This window comes from Perognathus longimembris, chromosome 14, assembly GCF_023159225.1.
Source record: "Perognathus longimembris pacificus isolate PPM17 chromosome 14, ASM2315922v1, whole genome shotgun sequence".
NCBI classification, from domain to species: Eukaryota; Metazoa; Chordata; class Mammalia; order Rodentia; family Heteromyidae; genus Perognathus; species Perognathus longimembris.
Window position 1 is genome coordinate 21,490,137 of NC_063174.1, and position 25,500 is coordinate 21,515,636.

The 25,500-nt window shown below is 39.8% G+C and overlaps 1 protein-coding gene across 10 annotated transcripts in view; it reads right to left on the reverse strand.

Annotated features, from left to right (window-relative positions):
- Positions 1-1,792: 1,792 nt before the first annotated feature.
- Nin (ninein) overlaps positions 1,793-25,500 on the reverse strand; it is a 113,963-nt gene continuing 90,255 nt past the window's right edge. For 8 of the 10 annotated variants that reach the window (XM_048361764.1, XM_048361768.1, XM_048361763.1 and 5 more), the window contains 10 exons: positions 24,499-24,612; positions 21,880-22,002; positions 20,862-20,975; positions 19,853-19,999; positions 16,752-16,928; positions 14,822-14,968; positions 13,674-13,775; positions 8,458-8,655; positions 4,948-5,061; positions 1,793-2,652 (listed from right to left, as the gene is read on the reverse strand). In XM_048361764.1, the coding sequence (XP_048217721.1) occupies positions 2,443-2,652; positions 4,948-5,061; positions 8,458-8,655; positions 13,674-13,775; positions 14,822-14,968; positions 16,752-16,928; positions 19,853-19,999; positions 20,862-20,975; positions 21,880-22,002; positions 24,499-24,612 (1,446 nt within the window). In that variant the 3' untranslated portion in view covers positions 1,793-2,442. Of the gene's footprint in view, positions 2,653-4,947; positions 5,062-6,225; positions 6,705-8,457; positions 8,656-13,673; positions 13,776-14,821; positions 14,969-16,751; positions 16,929-19,852; positions 20,000-20,861; positions 20,976-21,879; positions 22,003-24,498; positions 24,613-25,500 lie in introns of those variants that run through there. The other 2 variants (XM_048361770.1, XM_048361769.1) reach the window with 1 other exon arrangement.

Consider the following 25,500-nt stretch of genomic DNA (forward strand, 5'->3'; position numbering starts at 1 on the left):
TCCATGGATGCTTAGTATATTTTTGACCTTAGCCTAGGCTTAACTAGTTTAAAGTGAGGTTTTTCTGTGAAAGCTAGTGCCATACAAGTAGCTGAGTTTATACTAGCGAAACATTAGGAAAGGCATGAGAGCAGATGTCCAATATTTTGAAGCAGTTACAGAGAAGGATCAAAAGGAATTCTTCAGGGCAGAATTAGGATTCTATGATTAAAAACAAAACAACTGTGCCAAACTTTTAAGTGTGTGTCACCGGTGTGAACTCTCAGACCATAAATAGCAGTGTTTTGTCAGGGCCCTTAGAAAATGGATGGGCATCGAGGAAGTCTGTGGTTCCTTGATGGGAATTATTCTGTTGAGAATGACTTTCTGATATATGGACTTCTTAGGAAGTTTTCTTTATCTTTCATGCCTATTTGTAAAGCAGTGTTTGATTTTTGTTTCACCTCTTAAGAACTGAGGGTGTGGCCTTTCCAATCTATTACTGTTGCATGAAAACAAGCAGGCAACTGTAGTGAGCTTTGGAAGTGCCCCTCACCTTGTATGTACTCCACATAGCTGAAGTAGGCTAGAAACAGAGATTAAATGAGGTTGGCACAAGGCTTGGAGTGTTACTCAGTCTAACAGGTTTACTGTTCCATAAGTTCTGATCTTAAGACAGGACAGAAAGTCCTGTTGAGTACTTTACCTCAGCTGGCATGGCAATACTTATCTCAAATCTGATGATAAGAATTTCTTACTATAGAAAGGAGGAATAAGAAGCCATGGAAGAATTGATCTATAGTAAACAATCCATAGAAACTCTTCTGTAAATTAAAGGGTTAACTCTAAAATTGAGGCCCTTTCAAACAACTAAATGCATTAAAATATAGAAAAATTCTACAGCTGTATATATAGAAGACAAATAAATAAACTCATATGGTTTATACATTTCAAATCTGAGAGGCCTGACAGTAGTTCAGGAAGACAGTTTCTAAGATTGTTCCCTGGGTGGGAATATGGCCTAGTGGCAAGAGTGCTCCCTTCATATACATGAAGCCCTGGGTTCGATTCCCCAGCATCACATATATAGAAAATGTCCAGAGGTGGCGCTGTGGCTCAAGTGGCAGAGTGCTAGCCTTGAGCAAAAAGAAGCCAGGGACAGTGCTCAGGCCCTGAGTCCAAGGCCCAGAACTGGCCAAAAAAAAAAAAAAAAAGATTGTTCCCTGAGTTCTTGAGGCAACCTCAAAGGTAAGTTTGTGAACTTTAAGACTGCAGAGCTACAAAAACCCACTCTTCCAAGAGTGGCCATCTACTCCACAGTAGCTTGTTCTATGCCTTCGCTGTTGTCTAAAAGCTTTAAAAATGTGGCTTTAGTCGTCTTTTTAGATGACAAGGTCCGAAATGAAACTTCCAAGAGGAATAAAAAAGGCTGTTTAAAGAAAGTAATGCTTTGACATTAGTTATCAGGAGTAAATCAGTTCTATTGTATATATGCCTACCTGATCGAGGGAAGGGAAAGAAAAACGAGGGAGTAAGGTATCACAAGAAATGTACTCACTGCCTTATTATGTAACGGTACTCCATTTGCACAACACCTTGTCAATAAAATTTAATTAAAAAAAGAGTAAATCAGTTCTAAATCTAAAACCAAGAATAGTAATAGTGCTGGGTACGGGTGGCTCACACCTGTAATCCTAACTATGCATGAGACTGAGATCTTAGGATTTCAGTTCAAAGCCAGCCCAGCCAGGAAAGTCTAGGAGACACTTATCTGCAATTAACCACCAGAAAACCAGAAGTGGAGCTGTGGCCCAAAGTGGTAGAGCGCTAGCCTTGAGAAAAAATCTCAGGGACCATGCTGAGGCCCTGAGTTCAAACCCCACAACCACCACCAACAACAAAAATAGTAACAGTAGGTATAGGTTTTTGAAGGTAGAGTTCTTGGATATTTCTGACCTCCATGTTTACAGAGCTGAGCCTTCTTATCAAACAATTATAGTCCATCCATCAATTCAAAGAACCAAAACTATTACAAAAAGCATTTTTTTCAGTATTTAAATGTGTAACACCTAAATTTGATATAAAAATAAAGTACATAGTAACTATTCTAATTAGATCTCATACTTATCTCCACACATACATTTGTGTATAATGCAATTTTTTTTATAAAAGCAACAAGAACACAGAGTTTGACCTTCTTTGTAGCTATTACAATACTTATGAAATAAAATCTCAGCATATGAGTAACTTAGACAGTGAACTATATGATGTTTGTTTGGAACTTCCAAAAAGGTCTATTTAGAGAGACTGGTTCTGAAAGGAGACTCCAGTTCTGTTGCTGGTAGATTTTGGTTGTTTCACACCAAGTCATTAAAAGTTTGTAGAAAGAGGGTTAAGAGAATGTACTGAAATGTTCCATCCATCTCAGTAAAGTGCACAGACAGAAGAGAGGCTTTGGTGTGGCTATGATCTCAAAGGAGGTGTAGAAGTCAGGGGTGCTGGCGTCAGATTTCTGACTATAGTACTGAGGCTGGCAATCTTCTCTTCTAGGAGATAATTTTTCTTCTCTGCTGTTTTCTGTCGCTGTTCAGTCATTTCCAGAGCTTTCAACAACTGAGCATTTTCAACATACAAATCCTTCACCATTGCATCTGCTTTAGTGTTCTTGCAGAGCTAGAAACAACCAGAAACATCTTGATTCCATTTCTGTAAGGTCTGACAGGAGGCTGGTTATAAAGACAAGCCATTTCTACTATATATATTATTTTACAATACAACTTTAATATTGGATTTGCAATCACAGATGCAAGTGTAGCAAATCCACTTTTTTCCCAAGCTGTCTTTTATATATTTGTAGAAGTTACTAATAAAGCAGGGCACAGTGGTGCATACCTGTCATTCTGGTCACTTGGGAGGCTGAGACCTGAAGGATTAAGATTTTGGATCAGCCCAAAAGTTTTTGGGAAGTGTAACTAGGAGGGTTATGGTCCAGGTTAATCTAGGTAACAAGTGAGATACTAAAGTAATCAGGACAAAAAGGGCTGAAGGCCTGGCTCAAGAGCTAGAGCACCTAGCAAGTGAAAACCCCTGAGTCAAACTCCAGTATGACTCCCCCATAAGCACTTAAAATATCAAAATTATCTTATCACTTAAAATTTTAAGCATAAGGCATAAACTGTGTTACACTGCTCTTAAGTGCAAGTGCTTTCCAATTTTGGCAGTTACCTTTCTTCAATTCCTTTTCTGCACAGGGCCTTCTCTAGAAGGTATTCTAGTCTGTATGGTTAGAATATAGTCGAGTTTGGGGTGGGAAAACTTGCTAGCAAACTTGAGATACTTTTCATTTGTTAGGTAAAATCTTCAATCTCCTTTCCCACATTATACCATTAGTTCCTCATTTAAAAGCCAGTTTTGAGCAGGGAATCTTTTTTTTTTTTGGTTGTTATTGGCATAACAAGCTAAAAACCTTCCTTCTCCCTTCCTGCCTAGTCTCTTCTCCCAAGCCAGGATGAAATGGTGATGCCCACGTGTTTACAGATGCCTATAGTCTACCATATTCCCCAAGCCCAGAATGCCCTTCCCACAGTTCTTTACCCATTCAATTTCATTTAACTCTTGGTTCAAGAGGCCTTTGGGATGCTTTCTCTAAACCTCTGGCTTGTATTGTTTCTTCTCCTCTGTGCCCCTCTACAGAGAGTAGAATGGACACATATGTTTTTAAACCTGCCATCTGGCAAAATGCTTGGAACCCTGTCAATGTGTTACACTTTACATTCCACATGGGCAAGGACTTCATTTTGTTCAGTGCTTTATCTCCAGTGCCCAGAACAAGGCCTGCTATGTAGTAACTATGTGTTGAACAAATTACTATTTAAAAGATTGAATGGACAACTGCTCGTTAACAGGATTTTCTCTCTTCTTAGTTTATAAGATAAATAGATCGAAAGAAAGTTTCTATCTACAACTGCATGCTGACCTCTCTTGAAATTATTATTCTTGGATTTTATGTATTTAGAAGACTGGGTTGAACAATTTATGCCTTCCTTTCTACCAATGTGTCTTAGTCTGCTTCCTACTAGGCTGTATCTTTCCTAGGTGGCAGTCTTCCTCAGGTTCTCTTCCTTATGTTCTATTGTTTAGCTAACTCTAAACAAGAAGGCCATTGCTGCCACTGGCAGATGAAGAAAGGTCACATAGCTTACTAGTCTGAAATCTTGGGTCCCGACTCCATTCAAAGCATATCCTTTGGTTCTAGTCATGGAATTAAGGCACTTTGTGTTGTTGTTACTATTTGGAAGAAGAAAGCCAAAATTCCATTTATTACTCCCTGATATCTTACCAATATAATTGTGTGCATGTTGCATGCATGTGTGTGTGTACATGTGCACACACACATGCCAGTCCTGGGGCTTCAACTCAGGGCCTAAGAGCTGTCCCTAGACTTTGTTGCCACAGCTCCACTTCTGGCTTTTTGTGGGGGGGGGGGGGTTGGGGGGAATTATTGGAGATAAGTTTCATGGACTTTACTGCACTTTGAACCCCGAGCCTCAGGCCTCAGCCTCTAGAGTGGCTAGGATGGTAATCGTGAGCCACTGGCACCTGCCATAATTTTTGTTTTATAAAGTAGGCACATTCCTTGTCTTGGGCAGAAAAAGGAAATCTATAAAGTATTCAATTTATACCACTGAACCTCATTAGAATTCTTAAGATTTATGTGAATCTGTTGGCAAATGCAAAATTTAAAATTGTGGACAAACATATGTCTTAAAAGGGCTTTGGAAAAAATGTAAAATTTAGAATTCCTTATTTGGGGAGAGTGAGGAGGATAAATCCTAAGCTAGTCTAGAAGCAATAGCAAAATCTTCCTTCATCAACAGCGACAACAGGAGTTAGTGGTGACAGGAGGATATAAAACTGGAGTCAAAACTGGAATGTGAGGTGGGTGGACAGAGGTGGAGGGAGGCTCACTTGTTCTTTGAGCTGATTTACTTTCTCTTGAAGGAGCCTTTTCACCAGTTTCAGTTTCTGTTCAACTTCTATCATTCGTTCCTCCATGACAGTTACCAGTTGTTCCTGGCTTCCCTGAAGGGAAGGAAAAAAAAAAGTGTATAATCATTTGAAAATCATGCCACACTGAAGACACTAACAGTTTATTCTCCTCATAAGATACCTAGGGAAAGGACAGCCAATGTTTGGCTGGATGGAATTCTGATGAAATGGGAGCGTGTATAGGTTGGACATACTAGAAAAGTAGCCCTATTAGAGAAAGAATCAAAGATAAAACAAAGTATCTTACCTGTTTTACCACCATTCCCTGACATAAAACAAAACTCTTAAAGGCCATAATTGAGTGCCTGTACCTTCCATCGTGAATTAGGTCTCTGCAATATTGAGGACTTCTCAACAACAAAGCCAACTCTGTGGTTAGTCATCTGGCCTAATGTTTCCAGTGGGCTTGTTTTTCCTTTGAAATGACTATTGTGAGGGTGATAGTGTTTTCTTCAAAATAATCAGCCTTTTCCTGCCAGCTATTCTAATCAGCTGTTTCCCAATTTGACTTGTTAATATGAAACAAACATCTGGGATGCAGGATGCATTTATCATCAAAACAGATTTCTCTTCACAGACAACTCCTAGAAAAAACCACAGGGTAGGGAGAGAGCCCTGCCCTTCTTCCTTCTCTCATACAACAAAGATGGGTAAGGAGTATGTGGGTTCGCAAGGCAGAGTGACCTATAGAGAAATTAAGAGTGTGACCGCCTGCACTCTTCCCCTTCTTCTACTGAAACATTCATATAAGGGATTTCAGAAGGTGATTCAAGTCTTGAAACAGTTATCAGATGTTAATGACTGGATGATGGTCCAGTCATTCTTAAAAAGGCATAAGTTAAAACACATGAAGACCAATCAAACATGACTGAATGCTAACATTTGCTTAGAATTAAATAATAATAATCTTAAAAGAAACATATGCCTAATTTAAAGACAAAAACTGTAGTAGACAAAAGTCTAATGTAGAAAGTAACTTTCAATCAACTGAAACATTCCACTTTTAAAAAGGTCTCTATTTTAAAAGATAATGGTGTTTTAAATTTCAAATATAAGTGAAATTGTTTTCACTTGCCCCCCCCCAAATAAAGCAAACCACAATAAGAGATAATTCAAGAAACATGGAGTATACCAAAAGAAAAGAGAGGAAAAACAAAGGCAGTCATATATTTAAAAGTTATTTTATTGTTTCACCAAAATTGTTTTCCTGTCAAAAGTGTCATACATCTTATACAAAACAGTATAAATAACCCTGATTTTCTTCATCTTCCATATATAAAAGTAGTACCTTTCATTAAAAATAATTACAACATATGGAATGAGAAAATATATAGGAGACATCCTTTCAAAGATCTTAAATTCATATTCTTTAAATGGTATAAATAAAATGAGTTGTAACAAGCTGAAGTTTGTGAATTTGATTCACAAAAGCTGTCATTTCTACATCAATAAATAAGAGACATAATACTGCAAAGGCTTAACAGTAGAATAATTTAAGAGAGCACTTGATTCCAACATGTCTGTCATGTCTCTGTGTGGTGTGTATGCATGTGTGCATGTGTGTGTCTGAGAGTCTGCCATTGTAATAAGTGCCATCAATAGTAGCCCAGTTTTCAGAGGTGCCCAATCCTTCTGTAGGAATCTGCATGCACTGCTCGCTGCTCCGGTAGCAAGGCCTAGAGAGAGAAGGCAAGTGGTATACTTCACCCTGATGTCAAGATTATGTTTTCTTAGGGGATTCTAAATACACATATCTATAATGCAAACCATTTTTTTAAAAGCACACACATTAACATAACATATACACAAGCAAAGCAACACAAAGAAGAAATTACATCACTTCACACACAGAGACAGACAACATGCAGATTGCAATCATATTCTGTACTCTGAAAATTAGTGTCAACTCAGCAACTGGTAGTGGCAGTTGTAGTGACAGTGCGCAGTCTACCCTCCCATCAGGATTTTCTTTTCTTTTTGATAGAAGAATATTAATATTTTTATATTCCTGAAGTAATTGTAGTAGGAGAATTGTTTTAAATTTTTCTCAAATGCTGGTGAGTGGGTTGGGAAGAACATGGCTTGAAAATAGTGAGTATGGGCCAGCAATGAGTAGAATCTTAGTCAAACTGTTAGGCTGAGAAGGTCCGCAGATATCAAAGTTTCATATTGCAACCAGCTAAGGAAGAATTGACTCATCATCACTCTAATTCTCTATTCTGCCAATTTTAATAAAAAAAATTGATACTGAGAAATTGAAGTGGCATGTAGAAAGTTTCCAAAAACATGGATTTTAAAGCACATAGAGGCGCTTTCATTGTTAGGAAGAGTAGGTAGCAGAAGAGCTACACGTGAGAGCAAAGCATGAGATACACTAATAGGAGAGGACAACACAACAGGACTTGTGGATATTGCGCATGCAACTTTGCCAAGCCACTCTGAGGGAATGCAGAAAGAGCTAGCAAATTCCTTCTCAAATACTGGGACATATGGCACTTGGAGAAAGAAAGGCATCGAAACAAGAAAAGCATAAATTTAGAATTCCACAAAGAAGTAATTCTATTTTTTTATTCCTATTGATGAACTAAATGATCAAGACTAAAAAGAAACCTATGAAAAGTGATGGTTTTGATAGATGCACTAAAGAGAAATTTACTATTTGAAGACCTAGGTAATATAAGATTGTATGTGGCAGTGAGCCAGGAGACAATGCTAATACAAAGGCCCTGGGAAGATCTTTAATTTCTGACTGGGCTAATAACAAGGAGGATGAAGGAGGTTGAATATAGTCAGAATAGATTTGCAACTAGGAAAGTAAGAATGAAGCCCACTAAAGTAGTTCTGGGAAGGGAGAAGGGATACGGGGAGAGTGGTAGAGGGGAAGTCTGCATACATTGTAAATGTGTGGAAAGTTAACACTGAAACCCCCATATACCTAATATAAGTGAATAAATACTATTTCAAACTAAATTATGCAAAAACTCAGTTAAATGAATTATATAAACCAAAAATAGTTCACCAATTCTACTGTGTCCTCCATCTGTGAGATGTCCCTATTTGCAAATTCCACTGAACTTGGTGGGCCCCATGTTTTGTTACTGGTGCACACCTGGAGTTATGCTTGAGTTCCACTGAGTAAGTTACATCAATTATGCACTACATTTAAGTGGCCGATAGATACATCCTCATCTGCTACAAGTGTGCGAGGGAGACCCAGAACATGGAATTGCCTGGCTTAGAAGCTAAGAACTCAAAAGCAACACCACACAACCAACACCAGCACCGCAGTCCTGTCAGACAGGGAAGCTGTGACTCACAAGATTAGACTCCTTATCCTCACCTTTGAATGGTTTAAATTAAAACAAAGGTAAAATGACCCAAGTTTACTGTGATCAGAGTTTACCAGTTCAGGAAAAGAGTACTTCATACCTGTGGTGTGTTGGTTTCCAAGGTCCTGCTGTCAAGTTCCTCCAGCAGGTGCTGGTTTCTCCTTTCTGCCTGCAGCAGCTGGTGTTGAAGCTGCAGAAACTGCTCCCTGGGCACCATCAGACAGGCTTGCTGCTGGAGCAGCTGCAGATCCCAGTGGGGCGATGGGCTAAGCATCACAGTGGACCTCAGGTGCTGCCTCTACAGAACAAGGGCAAAGGCCTGCTCAGCTCAGCACCTTCACTCACAGAGCTGCCCTACAAGGTGTCAAGCAGGGAGCAAAAAGGCTATGGATTCCTTAATGGCCCCATCCCCCCTGATAACTTGGAAACAGGATAACATGTGAGCCTGAATGAGATGTGAATGAGAAGAGACATTCTGCAGAAGAGATAATATGAATAAGCAGGCTTTCTTACAACATTTAGACTTATAGTACTTAGTAATGGATTCATAAAGATTCTTAATGACTATGTAATTTTCTAAGTTAGCAAGTGATTTTGAAGAATCTTTTACTTAAAATTAGTTAAGCCATCTTATTTCATAAATATATATTCATATCTCTAAAAAGCAGAGTAAAACAGGTAATTCTGGAACATAAAGGGATATCCTTGAACATCTGGAAATTTGAGTACATGGGATAGAGAACTATTTGTTCAAGGCAATGAGGAAATAGTACATCAGCATGCCAATCAAATTTAGGGAGAGACAAAGGATAGTGCACTACATTTTGGCCAATGGAACATTCCACCTTGCATCCAGCACACTCAGCAGACACAAGGCAAAGGAAAGCTAGGCAACAAACACGAGCAAATTCTGAACTCAAGAAAAAGCACCTCCAAGTGTGTGGAAAAGAAAACAAAAACAACCTCTGGGACTCAACTATCAATGTTATGAGACTTCAGAGCCAGTATCCATTTCCTCAATCTAAAGCTGGGCCATAATCCATTTTGAAATACTTCTCATTGTGGATTTGAAACATTCCATTTGTTTTCATGAATAAAGAATATGGAGAATCATGATCTTATGACTAGGTATCAGTGGGATAATCTTATTCATATACAAGGCTTTAAATAGGAAGGAAAACCCCAAGGTAACTATAAATAGAGACATTCCACAGTTAAAATAAAGTGAAAATGAATACTGACTCTTTCCTTAAGTATTTCTTAATATGGTCAACAAAAATGCTTATGAACAAAGAACTGAATGAGATGTCCCCATGCTATGAAAGGTCATTGAAAGAGAATGTTCTACCTTCACACACTATCTCAGGCAGAGAACTGCACCCTTCTCTGCTACTTCCAACCACTGAGTTCTAGGTACAGGTTAGCAACAGACAGAACAAAAACAAGCAAAAGAAAATTACAGGAGTTATACAAAGAGGAAGAAAAGTGTGGATTATAAAAAGAGAAAGAACAGTACCATTTGAATACATTCTAAATATGAATAAGAGCATATTCAGAAACAATACAAACATTTTTCTGCATGTAAATTATATATTACAATGCTTTATAAGCTATAACTCTGCATGTGCATCCTTATCACCTGTTATTTGATTGGATTGTGAGCTTGCCCCCATTCTGAGATTATAGCGGATTCCAGGTTCAGGATGGAATGGATCTGGCACTAACAGCCCCCTGTTGGGGTTCAGCTTTGGCCTTGAGGGGGAAGGGCAATGGAGAGCGCTCCCGAGACCACTGCCCTTCTTCCCAGCCCTGGGGGAATGTGGAAGCAGGCCACAATTCTCTGGGTCCGGAACCAGAAGAACTAGCTTTGCAACCAGCCCCCCAACTTTCTCGCCAGCCCATGTGCCCCCCATTCTCGCGGGCTTTCCCCCTGGGGTGGTGCTAAGCAAGTGACGTTAGCTCATGAGGTGGTCCTATGACAAGCTCGCCAGCCTATCGGCAGCTCTTTGGTTGAGCACCCCTTCTCTTGTCGCCCCCTACTACATCAGCTGCTAGCCCCTCCCTTATTAAATCAGATTTGCTCTTGAAGCATCTCCGAGATCCGCATACGCCTGGCTTTCTTCAAGGGTAAGGAGGGAGGATAAGTGATCTCGTACGGCCACGTGCACCTGAGGTCTTTCCTGAGCCCCCCACTCCACTCTGGCCTTACCTGCGGGTTGGGTGACCAGGGTAGAGGGTGAGAAAGGGAGCGATTAGAGTAGAGCCTGACCCCCCGCGCCAGGGGAGGTGACCCGAGCCCAGCAGCCCCCCACCCCAATCCCTTGAAGATACAGAATATAAACCCTGAACCATTTTTATTCACCTGTCTAAGCTGGTGGCTCCCACAGAGATCCACAACAGGCTTGAGAACTGCTGACACAGTCTGTCTCTACTTTCATGCGTGTCCAAAATGATCTATTAACTGAATACTACTGCATATCGTCAAAAAGTCCTAAAGTGGGAGTCAAATTCCTATTTCCTAGTGTAGTAAATTTGAAATCTTTAGCTACACTGGAGAAGGACATGTAGAGCAGCGACTTTTAGACTATATCTATGAGAGATTCCTCCTCCCAAGGAAGCATGTGTATTAGGTCAAAATCCCCCAGAAAGCTTTTCTCAAATTTCCTGGTCTCAAAGATTCTGCTGTAGAAATATTTTCCTGCTTATTTCTTGCCTCTCACCTCTCTAGGTGAGAACCGCTGCAGAAGTAGGAATATACCTACCCCTCAGGCGACCAAAAGTACAAACGATGATCTGAAAACCACCGTACCTTCCCTGGAGCAGCTTAACCCCCAGACACCACATGAATTCAGTTTAAAAGGCTGATAGGGAGAATAGTTAACACTCAACATTTAGAAGTTCTTTTTAGAGTGCTAATGAATGTAATTAATGCCACTGAGTTGCAACCTTGAAAACATTTCAGTGGCACATCTTATGTGTATATGCACTGCAGTTAAAATGATAATGTAATATATCCCAAACCATGGAAGTGTACACTTTAAATATGTGAACCATGTGTAATGTATGAATTAATCTCAATAGAGCTGTGGAAACATCCAATTGCTATCAATCTACAATCTCTTTTTCTTTCTTTTTCTTTTTGTGCTAGAACTTAGGGTCTCATGCTCTTGTTTGGCTTTCTTGCACAGCAGGTGTTTTACCACTTAAGCTATGCCTTCAATCTGTCATTTTGCTGGTTAATTGGGGGTGGAGTCTCATCTATTTTTATTTATTTATTTATTGCCAGTCCTGGGGCTTGGACTCAGGGCCTGAGCACTGTTCCTGGCTTCTTTTTGCTCAAGGCTAGCATTCTGCCACTTGAGCCACAGTGTCACTTCTGGCCATTTTCTATATACGTGGTGCGAGGAATTAAACCTAGGGCTTCATGTATACGAGGTAAGCACTCTTGCCACTAGGCCATATTCCCAGCCCCTGGAGTCTCATCTATTAGGCCTGTTTTGAACCTCAATCCTCCAAGTCTCAACCCCTTAAGAAGATAGTAATACAGGTATGAGCTACTTTGACTGGTTGACCAGTCTTATTTCTTAATGAACACCTCATTAGAATAATGCATGAAGTATTTGTTCTTCCAGGGTTACCTATAATCTAATCATTGAGGTGGCTGAGGCAAGAGGATTATGAGTAGCCTAGGCTACATAGCAAGATTATATCTAAAAAAAAAAAGTGTACGAACTGTTCTTTTCAGTGTTTAAGTAGGAAATCCACACTTTCCCCTCGTTATTCAATTCCATTTATTTTTATTGTTCTGTTAGCAATTATTATTAGGACATGAGGAAAATGTGGGGAAATTGCTTATGATGACTAATAACATAAACTGGGGCTATGGAGAGCAGGTGAAGAGCCAGCTTGGTGGGAGAGTACTTGGCGAGGATCCAATGCTTGATTAAGTATATGCTGCTGCTTTTCAATTTGTTATTAGACACACTGGGCTTAGCTACAGATAGCTTACTCATTAGGGTACATAATTATTTCATCAGAAAAGCCTGTCTACAGCTAGGCACAGCCTGCAAGGTTCTGAAATGCATTTATTACATGCTGTCAGAACAAATGGTTTGGATTTCACTATTTATAGTTCCACTAATCTCCCCATTAGCAAAGAAAGGAGAGAAAATAAATTGCCAAAGTCTTGGTGGTCATTTAAATGTCAATGTAATGTTTGCCTATATTTCATATTTCAAAGCTAAGCACTAAAGTTAATTTGGAGTGTATCCTGCTTTATAAAAGAGAATATTTAAAACATTTCTCTTCCTATAATTTTGGCTTAAAAATATTTGAATAGGTAGTATTTTTAAGAACATTAAAAGACATTTTCCATTTGTATCTTCTGTAAATTCCAGGTTCATTAATTTTGGATTAATTAATATTTCATCTGCCCCAAGCAAATATCTCTATGAAAGTTATTTCATATCCTATAATAGTATTTGGTATGTAAAAGAAATTGAACTGGTATAAACTGGAGCCAAATGTATAACCTGACACATTTTCCAAATCAATTTTATGTTTATCACATGTGCCTTGTAAAAGACAGTGCTAAATTACAATGTACCATTAAACAATGGCAGTTTTGTTTTTCTATCCAGCACTGGGAATTGAACCCATAGCCTCACACATGCTAGACAAATGTGCTACCACTGAGCTTTAATGGCAGCTGCAGAAAAGCTTATAAATGTGAATGTGCCCAGATTCTTCACGAATTTTCTAACTGAAGAGGTTGCTAGTGAGCATGTGTACAAAGCACTCCAATATGGGAGGTCCTAGGAAACATGAAAGAAATAATGGTGCAAGAGCTCTGGGCCCCTTGGGAGAGACTCTGCCACCTGAATTTGATGAGGTACAGGTATTTTGCATTATTTCTTCAAAACAATATAACTGTGTAATTAAACAAAAATGTCTATTAAACTTGGAAATATAGACTAAAGAATGCAGTGTGTTGGGGCTGGGAATGTGGCTTAGTGGCAGAGTGCTTGCCTAGTATGCACGAAGCCCTGGGTTTGATTCCTCTGCACCACATAAACAGAAAAGGCCAGAAGTGTCACTGTGGCTCAAGAGGTAGAGTGTTAGCCTTGAGCAAAAAGAAGCCAGGGCCAGTGCTCAGGCCCTGAGTCCAAACCCTAGGACTGGAAAAAAAAAAAAAAAAGAATGCAGTGTGTAGATTTTCAAAAGAGGAATTCAATACCATGTCTAGTCACTCCCCAAAATGGCTTGCTTATGGATTAAAATCCTCTTCATAGTTAAGGTCATTTGCTTCAAACTTACCTCCATTAGCTGCTCATCCAGTTTCACTTGTTTCTTTTTCAGACCTTCATTTTCCAAATGAACTGTGTCTAATTCTCCTTCAAAAGAATTCATCTGACTGACCTGTTAAAAAAAAAAAAGGCAAAATTCCCTTTTAAAAAACCCAAGTTGCTCAATTTTATTTTGATAAACTTGTGTCAGAAATCTTGGTTCTTGGAAGAAAGTCAAAATAACTCAGCAACAAAAAACAGCAAACAATGCAACTCAGTGCAGTGCTGGAATCTAAGTAATCCATGTTGTTTTAATCACCACTTCTCAAATAGAACAGATTCTTAGGGCAGCTGATTTTTTAAAATTTGATGCCACACCCTGCTGTCTGTGTGCACACATACACACACACACACACACACACACACACACACACACACACAGAGTTATGTGCATATACAGTGGCAATGAAATGTTTTTTAAATAATACTTATCCTTACCATGAGCCATCTACTCTGATATTTCCTAGTACATTTTATCTACTTAGTCACTCAAAGTAACAAATGAAATGACATTTCAGCTTGGAGCATTACGATAATGTGAATGATTATAATTTCCACAAACTCATAAAGTTCATTTTTTTTAACTTAAAGGCTATGTTCTTCTTTCTTCCCAGATTTTTAATCCACATTTTTGAAAAGAGGAAAGTAGTAGTTAAAACTTTTTTCAGTTAAGGAAAAAAGGAAAACGGAAAGAACCACTTCCAGAATGAGACAGTCTTGAAATGTCACTCTATCAGACAAAGTTCAGAGAGCAAATGACGTTTGACCGTGGTGAAGTCAGCCTCCAGCATGGTCCCCAGCACTCCCACACTTCAGCAGGGTCAATCTGCATAGAGACTACAGCAGAAATGATGCTAAGCCATTCTGAGGTTGTTAGGCTACAGCTTCTGTCTTGATCTTTCAGTCTTAGTGTCTTGTCTAGATCTCATCACTACCTCTAAAAGACACCAATAGTCACATCCGAAGGCCAAGGTGGCAAAGAGCTGAAGTCTCAAGCCCTGATGCTCAAAAAGGTAGAGTGAATGCAACCCCCAGCACCACAAAAACAAAAGCCAAAAACATAGAAGAAACATACTATTCAGAACACAGATATATGGTACATATTTTCAAAAAACTCACCTTCCTACTAATAGGTCGTTCTATCTGAAATTGTTCACATTCTCTCTTTAAGTTCAACTTTTCTTGCTCTGCGAGTTTCACAGTACCTGATGGGTTTAGATGTTTTTGGTGCTTAGAGGGAAGAAGGCTGGATTCCAGTTGATGGACCTAAGAACAAAATGGAAGGAAAAACAATTGCTAGGAAAAACAACAAATAAGGCAAGTTTTCATTCAGCCCCTTCTATTCAATGATAGGACAACACTTTCATAAGAGCTTTGGTAACAGCAGTTAATCAACAGGGGTTGAGAGGGCTGGGATAGCTCTGTCCGGGGATGGCATCGAGTAGTGGTGAGGCTAACACGAAAGAGGAAAGAGGATAAATATGGTCATCGTAGATTGTTTGTATCTACAATAATAGAACAATGGCACCCACTGAGACTATGTGGGAAAGTAGGGAAGGGCCAGTCAAAGAGGAATGGCCCTGGAATATACTGGAAACATGGGGAATATAACAGTGACACCCCCCCCACTGCATAACTAATGTAATGTAGAAAGAAAAAACTTTTTTTAAGCTGGGCACAGTAGCGTATATCTATAGTTCCAGCTACCAGGGAGACTGAGGCAAGAAGAGCTCTTGAACTCAGAAGTTCAAGATTAGCCTGAGCAACAGAGTGAGATCCTCATAACCAACAACAATAACAATAAAACCTTCTTCAATCTAGCCTGTCAATTCTGTTTTTCCCTTGTCTTTCTTTTTTTAGGTACTCTGGATTGAACTTGGGGCTTCTCCCTTGCTAGGGAAGTGCTCTACCATTTGAGCCATGCCTCTAGCCCCTTTAGCCTTGATGATTGTTGAGGTAAGGCCCTGCTTTATTCCCCAGGCTAGCCTGGGAATTGATCCTCCCCCTGCAGATGACGGGTGTACACCACTGTGCCCAGCCACTGGCTGAGCGAGAATCTCACAAATTTTTATGCATGGGCTGGTCTTAACAGATGTGCCCTGATTTCTGTCTCCCATGTAGCTAGGATTACTGGTTGAGCTACTCTCCTCATATCACTCAGTTCTGGAATCCTATTTTTCTGCTTTCCAAAGATCTTTTCTAGGTAAATCTACTCACATCTACAAAATACAATCCCATAAGAACAAGACAGGGAAGTGGTTCTTCGGGGTCTACTAAGTCTCCAGGAGTCAAGGGTGTATATGATGTGACTACCAAGAAAGGGACATAGCAGTCCAAGGCCCTTTGGCTATGGCATGAGCCAAACTCTGAGGAGTGGCGGAAATGACAGCATCACTGACTTGCATTAGACCACTCCTAAACTCATGACAGGGACCTCTGTCTTGTTCCCCATGCAGATGCAGCTGTCACTAAGTTCCTGCCCAGAGCAGCTATTCTAGAGCAAACCCTGACTAATCTACAGAGCTCTTTCTCTGTTAAAGGTGCTGACACAGGTCAGTATGGCTGACGAGGCAGAAGAGTGAAGAATTCAAAAGTAACATTAAGACCTTAAGAACATCATTCTCAGTTTGAAATGCTGAGTCTCTACAAAGAGGCACCAAAGTTTTCTCTTATAAGGAGTTAGCTAAGCCCATGAGATCTAAGTCGAGTTTTGCCATTTTTTGTAATTGCTGGTCTGGGCAGCTAGCCAAATGGAATGAGAATATATGGTTAACACAATTTCCATGAGTCGATGTTTTTGATATGAGGATTACAAACCCAGACTTATTTTAATATGGAACTGCTTATATCAAATGAGAAATATTTTTTAAATATACCAGGATAAAATTATAGGCAAGTAAATGATAAATGATACATGATTGAAATAAGTCTGGTATGACAGGGTACTCTACTCCATACCTCAGAATCAACTTCAACCATAACAAACATCCATTTCTACCTCAAGCCGATCATTTACAAACAGGCCGCTATGGGCAGTCCTTGAAGTTACCTTCTCTCGGGAGTGCATGAGCTCTGCCTTGGTGTTCTGCACCACGGTCTGCAGTCTCTCATTTCCCTGCCGGAGCAGCTGCGGTTCCTCACTCAGATGATCTAACTGATCCCAAGACAACCTTTGCTGCTGGTTCTGGGGTCCTGATGGCAGGCTGGCTATTTCTGCAGCAAGGTTCTTAAGAGAGAGTTGCAGAGTTAAGCCTTAAAACAAACTGATGGGCAAAGAGAAAGCTGCCTTATTTATAACCTGATGATAACAGTTTATTATTATTATTATGTAACAATTTATTTTTACTATTATATATTTTGGCAGGACTGGGGTTTGAACTCAGGGCCTCATACCTGCTAGGCAGGCACTCCCATAGGAGGTGAGCCATGCCTCCTGCTTTGAAATAGGGTTTTGTTTCTTTCCCCATGTGGAAGCCTGTATTGCAGTGTTCCACTGTAACTGGAGTAACAGGCATGTGCCACTATACCCAGCTTCTTGTGCTGAGATGCAGTCTCACAAACTTCTTGCCCAGCTGGATATTCAGGTTGGCGGCAATTCTCCCAATCTCAGCCTCTCATCTAGCTGGGATCAAAGACAGGTGCCACTAAGCCCAGATTAGTAGAAAAGGGGTCTCTTGAAACAGGATTGTCACAATTTCTGCCTTCATGCCTTATAGGCATGAGCTACTGGCACCAGGTATGAAAATTCTTAACAAACATCTTTTAATTGTTGTCTTCTAATGTATAAATTTATAGAGACACGAATAAAATAATACTTAGGATTTGACTTTAAAATGTTGGAAATTCTGTTTTAAGTGGTCAATGGCCAAAGAGCCCAGTCAAGTTCAATGGCAAATGTGACCATAGGGAAAGCTCAAGCTCTCCACAGAAGTCATATGCTTGGAGGTTGGTGGCTTAAGCATTGCAGCATTCTTATCTTTGAATCCAGATAATACTCTCGATAAGGCATACCCAGCCTGTAAGCTTCACAAGGTGACCTCTACTCTTGCTTTCAACACATGCCATCATAACCCTCCTTAGGATCTAAAGGGAGTGCTGTCCACAGAATTGAGCCCCTAGTTCAGGAATATGGATTAATCTGCTAAAGGAAACATTTTTTAGTCTTAAAAATAACTCTAAAAAGTTAAAAAGGTAACACAACTGCCTGATGAAAGCTAAACAAAAAAAGAACAAAACTAATATTTTTTCATTGAGAAACATTTCAGCCCAGAGATAATTTTAAAAACAGAAATAAGTTTTTTAAAGTGTCATGAACCAAGAGAGAAAAATAACTGAATTAGGGCGTACTTTTATCATAAGACCAAATCTTAACATCTATTTCAAGACTCATGTGCATAACATTGTTCTTATCTTATTTGTGCAGGTTAAGCATTGTTATATTTTAAGATGAACCTTTTTTTTTTTAATGATGCTGTTTGTGCTCCAAAGGCTTGAATTGAGCATTGAGCTGGATCAGTCGGGACACGCCTACTGGAGCCATGTACACATCCCTTTTGCTTTATTTTTCTAATAAGATTTTGTGGTTTGCCTGGGCCATCCTGGACTGCAATCCTCCTATTTACACTTCCAGTATAAACTGGGATGACAAGTGTGCATCATCATGCCAAGCTTCTATGGAATGAGATGCAGGAACTCACAAACTTTGTGCCCAAGTCAGTTTTAAACTACTATTGTTCTATTTTTTGACTGGCAAGGAATGTGGATAACAGGCAGGAGACACACTTTCTAACTGCACCATGGAGTGGCAGTTAACTGCCTCAAGCAGCAAGCCCTAGACTTTGTAGTATCACAGCAACAACTCACTTGGCAGGATGAATTATGCTCCAAAAGTCAGCACTACTATTTTATGCCTTTTTTGGCTTCAGCTTTACTTTTTCCTCAGCTTCAGTATGTAAGTATGTGTTCTTAGATTCACTTCTTTCAACATTTTTATTGTATTAATTTTTGTTAGTGTCATAAGATTTTTATTGTTGTTGTCAGTCATGGGGCTTGAACTCTGGACCTGAGCACTGTCGCTGAGCTCTTTTGCTCAAGGCTAGCGCTCTACCACTTTTACTCCCAGCACCACCCCTGGTTTTCTGGTAGTTGGTGATAAGAATCTCACCAAATTTCCTGCATTCTGGCTTTGAGCCACAATCCTCAGATCTCAGCCTCCAGAGTAGCTAGAAAAATAGGTATAAGCCACCAACGCCCAGCTATAAGATCTTAATGATCTTATTATTTAGCATCTGAAAATGCTTTAGTTTTATTCTTACAAAACTCAACTATGCCATGGTATTTTGACTTGTTCAAAACAAAAGACTATTGTTTTTGGTATCACTAGAGTTCTGTTTATAAGAAGTTGGGGGGCTGGGAATATGGCCTAATGGCAAGAGTGCTTGCCTCGTATACGCGAAGCCCTGGGTTCGAATCCTCAGCACCACATATACAGAAAATGACCACAAGTGGCGCTGTGGCTCCAGGGACAGTGCTCAGGCCCTGAGTTCAAGGCCCAGGCCTGGCCCAAAAAAAAAAAAAAAAAAGAAGTTGGGAAGCATATATATCTGATTTAAAAAGTGAGTCCTGGGCTGGGAATGTGGCTTAGTGGTAGAGTACTTGCCTAGCATGCATGAAGCTCTGGGTTCCACTCCTCAGTACCACATAAACAGAAAAAGCCAGAAGTAGCACTGTGGCTCAAGTGGTAGAGCACTAGCCTTGAGCAAAAGGAAGCCAGGGACAGTGCTCAGGCCCTGAGTTCAAGCCCTATTACAGGATTACCAACTGGAGGGGACACAATAGCCAGCCAGAGAAAATGAGAGAAGAGGTGACACTGTTCAAAAAGAAATGTACTCATTACCTAACTTATATAACAGTAATCCCTCTGTACAGCATCTTTACAATAAAAATTAATTTTAAAAAAGCCAGGCAGACATTTTCTATACTCTGATCCAAGTTGTGGTTAAACCAAAAAAAAAAAAATGAGAAAACATACCTTTATGTAAAGCAACCTATATATGTATAGATAAATACATGTAAAAATGAGCTTATCAACTTAAAATGGATGTACTTTATATAATCTATGCCTCAATTTTTAAAAAATAGAGAAATCACCTTGTCACAAGCATTCTGAAGCTGTTTGTGTAAAGACATCACTTCTTGTTTTAAAGCTTCTTTTTCCTGCTGAGTCACTCGGAGGTCAGATTTGATCCGGGACATCTGAAGGTTCACATTCTGCAGGGCGTCTTCTAAATCCCGAACCTGCAGGGGAATGATCTTCCACTGCTACACAAGAATGCTACACAGCATTCCTTCACTGTATCTACTTTTCCATTAAGTAGCTCAGTGAAAATACTTAGGAAAACACTAAATTTGCCTGCCTTTATTGCTGATATAGTTATCTTGTGGACATCTAACCGACATTTCATGGAACCAGTGAGAGTGGGCTGGCACGACATAAGGTATTGTCATTGCATCTTGTAGAAACTATGTTTTGGCCCATGGCACTGGTGTGTAAAGGCCTTTAATTGAAAATAACAACATATTTGTGGACTTGCAAGTATATCTTGATTAAATTTAATTTGTAAAAGGAATGTGGATAGAAATCTTTAAGTATAATAGGGTATGAACCTACTTTAGAAATCTGGTTTCTAAATTGGTAATACCAGTCATTTTTATATATTATCCTCAAACTTCCATAGTAAGCACTCTCACAATTAATGAACTTGAAGGGCAATATCATTTAACTTATTCTTCAGTACTGTGAATGTGTCTCAGACTCAGTCCCAAAGAGTCAATCAGTGGGGCTGGGAATATGGCCTAGTGGCAAGAGTGCTTGCCTCCTCCACATGAAGCTCTCAGTTCGATTCCCCAGCACCACATATATGGAAAACAGCCAGAAGGGGCGCTGTGGCTCAGGTGGCAGAGTGCTAGCCTTGAGCGGGAAGAAGCCAGGGATGGTGCTCAGGCCCTGAGTCCAAGGCCCAGTACTGGCCAAAAAAAAAAAAAGAGTCAATCAGAGCCCTCTTGGGCCATTCTCATCTGGAACATTCCACTGGGATGTTGTTGGAAGAGAGTTAAAAACATTAACTACCATAAAAAGAGAGAAGAATTGCCTTCATACCTTCTCCTGTGAAGCCACCAGCTGTGACTTTAAGCTCTCACTTTGGTGCTCCCAAGACTGCTGCTCTTGCTTCATTGTAGCAATTCTGTTCTCCAAAAAGCTAGACTGTGCCAGCTGTTTCAAGAGGAGAAGAAAGGTCAGAACATATTTGCAGATGTATCTAGTCTCAACTCATAGGTCTTCACATATACAGTCAAGAAAAAGTGTCATCTGTTTTCGTGTGTGTGTGTGTGTGTGTGTGTGTGTGTGTGTGTGTGTAGGGAGAGCAGGGTAAATGAAAGGAGTTTTTCTAACTCTGTTCTACTTCTAATTTTGAGGACTCTCTTCTTTGTTTTCTCTTTTTTTTCTTACTATTTAATTTTATTTTGGTTAATCAATTTTGGCATTGGTACTAGGACTTAAACAAGGAGCCTTGCACTTTCCTTCAGCTTTTTCACTCAAGGCTCATACTCTATCACTTGAGCCACTGTTCTACTTCTGGGTAAGAGAAGCCACTGTTCTACTTCTGAAGATAAGAGTCTTACAGACTTTTCTGCTTGAGATGGCTTTGAACTGGGATCCTCAGAACTTAGCCTCCTGAGTAACTAGGATTACAGGTGTGAGTCACCTGTGCCTGGCTTCTATCTCATATTTTGAGGGTGAGAAGTGGTCTGGAAGGCAATTAGAAATCTCAAGAGAGTACCAGGACAATACAGGCTGCCCTTAAAGCAGATGGAGGGTGGGGGGAAACAGAAATGGTTTGGGATCTGCTAAGAAAATACAATGGGAAAAGCATGTAAGAAATAGATCTCCAATTATAAAAATGTTTACCCTACACAGAAAGTGTAACATATCATCTATGTTAAGTAGGAATCTTGGCTTCTGAAGATCCAAGGTCACGTTACACCTGCTCAAATGTGGCTGCAGCCAGCTCTGAAGCAGTCAGGCTAACACCAGAGACCTACAGGCCACTGTCTATATGGAAATGCTCGTGAGGGTACAGACTCTACAGTGAAGGTCAAGTCTAGTAGTTTTGTACCTTATCCACACAGTTCTTTAATTCTGCACTTAGCGCTTCTTTTTCTTTCTGCAGTGTTTCATTGTAGCTTAGCACACTAGAAAGCTTTTGCTGGAACTCGGAGACATCAGGACATCTGTGCAGCTGTAAGAGAGACAAATGAGCCCTCCTCTCCTTCTGGCTGTGTTTATAAAGAGGTATTTATAAGTGGCATTGTCATGGCACTCAGATTGCCTATTCGTTGCTGTTTCACAGGACGTATAAAATCTATCAGACTATAATTAACTTTAACAAACTGCTCCCCTGCTAGCATCTTTCCATGCATCAGTTGACTGTTGAAATGTGTTCAGAGGGACTCAGACAGATGTTGTTAAATAACCATCCTAGCTTTCCATTTTACCTTCACAATTAAATAACATACTACAATTTAGCCATCAATTTAATTTGTGCTCATGGAGCCATGGTACTTTTTGCTCGTGCTTTCTGAATGAGAAATTTAAAAAAAAATTGATCATCTCAGCACTTGGGAGGCTGAGACAGGAGGATTATGAGTTTGAGGCCAGCCTAGTGTACCAAAGGAGATCCAATCTCAAGAATAGTGATAATAAAAAGACCATAGAATGGTCATATGAGGTTTTGGTTATCAGCATAAGGTCAAAGTTAAGGCTAAAACAATGAGTAGCTTCCAGTTTGCTCCATGTGCCCCCCCGCCCCCGGAAGATGTCTAAGTTGAATTGCAGTAATACGTTGGTGTGGACATGCTGCCTCCTCATGCCTGCTTTTAGGAATCTAGGCAAAGAAGGCTAACTCCTCATTGTGGAGGACGGTCCTGCATGGATACTGGGGAATGTTTCATGGCAACTCTGGCACCACAAGATAACAGGTAATACTATCCCTCAATTCGTGAACAACAAATGTCCCAGAGTCAGGAGCCAATCCTGATCTCCAGCCCTCTTGACAACCACTGCTTGGAAGAGGCTGATGGGTCCTTTGATTCTTAACCCTTTTCCATCACCTTTCCATCACTTTTAACTGCTCTCTCTTATGTTTGACTTTTGGCCCTTTCCCTTTCTCTCCACCTTCCTTTTCCCTTTCCCTTTTTCTTTTCTTTGCCTTCCTCTTCCCTTTCCTTCTGGTGGTCCTGGTGACACATTTTAACTTTTATTATACTGAGACATGGCTGTTTTTCTACTTTTTACCTTTACTTAGCTCCTAAAACAGTTACCCAGAAATGAACCCGCAGAACTATGCCTACTTAATCTTTGATAAAGGGGCTAAAAAAATAGGATGGAAGAAAGATAGCCTCTTTAACAAATGGTGCTGGCAAAACTGGTTCAACACCTGCAACAAACTAAAACTAGATCCTTATATATCACCCTGCACCAAAATCAATTCCAAATGGATCAAAGACCTCAAAATTAAAACAGATACCCTGAAAACACTAAAAGAAGGAGTAGGAGAAACACTTGGGCTCCTCCATGTATCTGGGATGATGGTTGTGAACTACTATACCATCTAGATTGTTTAATCTTATTGTTATTGTAAAGGTGATGTACAGAGGGGTTACAGTTATGTAAGTCAGGTAATGAGCATATTTCTTTTTGAACAGTGTTGTCACCTCTTCCCTTTGTTGTCTTTCAGTTTGTTCCTCCGCCCTGCCCTCCGCCCAAGTTGTATAGTTCATGATCAACACAGTGTCTAATGTAGCTTGGTTTTTGACTGTGCTGGCCTCAAACTATAATCCTCTTATTCCTGCCACACAGATAGCCAAGATTAGAGATGTGGGCCGCCCCTATCCAACCTAAAATACTTGTTCTTACCAAACCTTGTTGAGCATCAGTATTATATCAACTATTACATAAGACACAAATACCCTGAAAGTTTCATAATCCTATTAGGTAAACAAGACTGATAATGAGTCAAAGATAAAAAATACAACACTACCTGGTATAGGCCTAGTATAAACCTAGTCTACACTCAATGATTCTACAGTCATAACTTACAGTCACAAGCTGAACTGACACAAGAAAGAATATTTCCTAATCTGATGGTGTCAAAATAAAGTAACCTGAGGGCAAAGTAAATGAAAAATGAAACTATCCTGCTATAAATCAGAATTATTCCAACTGAGAGACTTTTGTACAGAATAGAAAAGAAGAGTAAATAGGACATGAGTTATAAGGTGTGCCCTCTTTCATACTCTGGAAAGGGCTTCATAAGGGAGGATTCATCCCCAATGATGCTCGATTTTCCTGCTCACCAATGCTTCACCCTGGCCGCAAGCGAGCAAGCCCCATGGACAGGTAGCCTCACAAACCACAGTGAACCATCCTAAATGTTACAAGCAAGAAGGTCACTTTCTCATCTAGCCATGAGGAGAACAAAACAACAAATAGACTGAAATGGCTGGGTGTCATTATTAACAATAGGATTTCAAAGTCTACAACATAAATAAGTTATATAACTTACAAAACTAGGGGAATTAGCAATAGGTTTGCATATAAATAGACTTGTACTTCAAGTCCTTGGCGTCACTAAGCACTATACTGGTTGCCAGGATTTAGAGCAAAGAACATTTGGAGGCTGGAAACAACAGACCATCAGGGTTCCATGAACCCTCTCAGTAGCATGCAAACTTACTTGGTTCATTTGTTCCAGTTCATCTTTGAGAAGGAGATTTTCCTGTTCCATAATATGAGTCTGAATTTTAACTTCTGAAAGTTCTGCCTCCAGAGAAGACACTAATGTGGAGGACTAGGAGAAAAACAAAGTCAAACAACAGACATACCAGTTGAGTTCACTCAACTAGGTTCACATAGTCAGTGTTAAGGAAACACTATCAATTCAATGCCACATTGTTTTATAACCATTTGTCCTTATATCCAATGCAGCTAACCCAAAATATCTTCCATTTTTACTTGGTTGTTTGTCTAAGGATGATTTTTACTATTTTTTCCTATAATTTATTGATGAGAACTGTTGTTACTCTAATTAGTTTTTTTGTTACTAAGTACAGGTATCAATTGTCTTCAGCACTTTATAACTATTATGTTCTATACTAACTTAATTTTGTTGATGAAATTGTTCAAGCTTTTTTTTTTTTTGCAGCACTGAGTTCGAACTTGTACTTGCTAGGAAGACACTTTACCCCTGGAGCTACACCTTCAGATCATTTTGCTTTTTGCCTAGGGCCAGCCTGGACAGCAGTCCACCTCTTTATTCTATCTTACTAGCTAGGATGACAGGCATGCACCATTATGTCCAGATTTTATGGGGCAAGATGTGAGATCTTGAGAAATTTTGCCTAGGCTGGTTTGAAATTACATTCCTCAAGACCTCTTGATCTCCACCTCTCAAGTAGCTCAGATTATAGGCAAGGGCTACCATGCCCAGCATATTTGGAGCTTATTTGAAAACTCTGAAATAGGCCAGCGGGTATAGCTCAGTGGCAGAGTGCAAACCAGGGTTCAATTCTCAACACTGGGGGGAAGAAGAAAGAAAGAAAAAGACCTTGTGAACATTATTATTGTTCTATCTAATAAGAGCTGCAGGCAAAGATAAATTAAGACAAGTGTAACTCCCTAATCTCTTCTAGCACTCTTGTTCCGCTGTCTATCTTTTTCTTACTCTCATAACTATCCA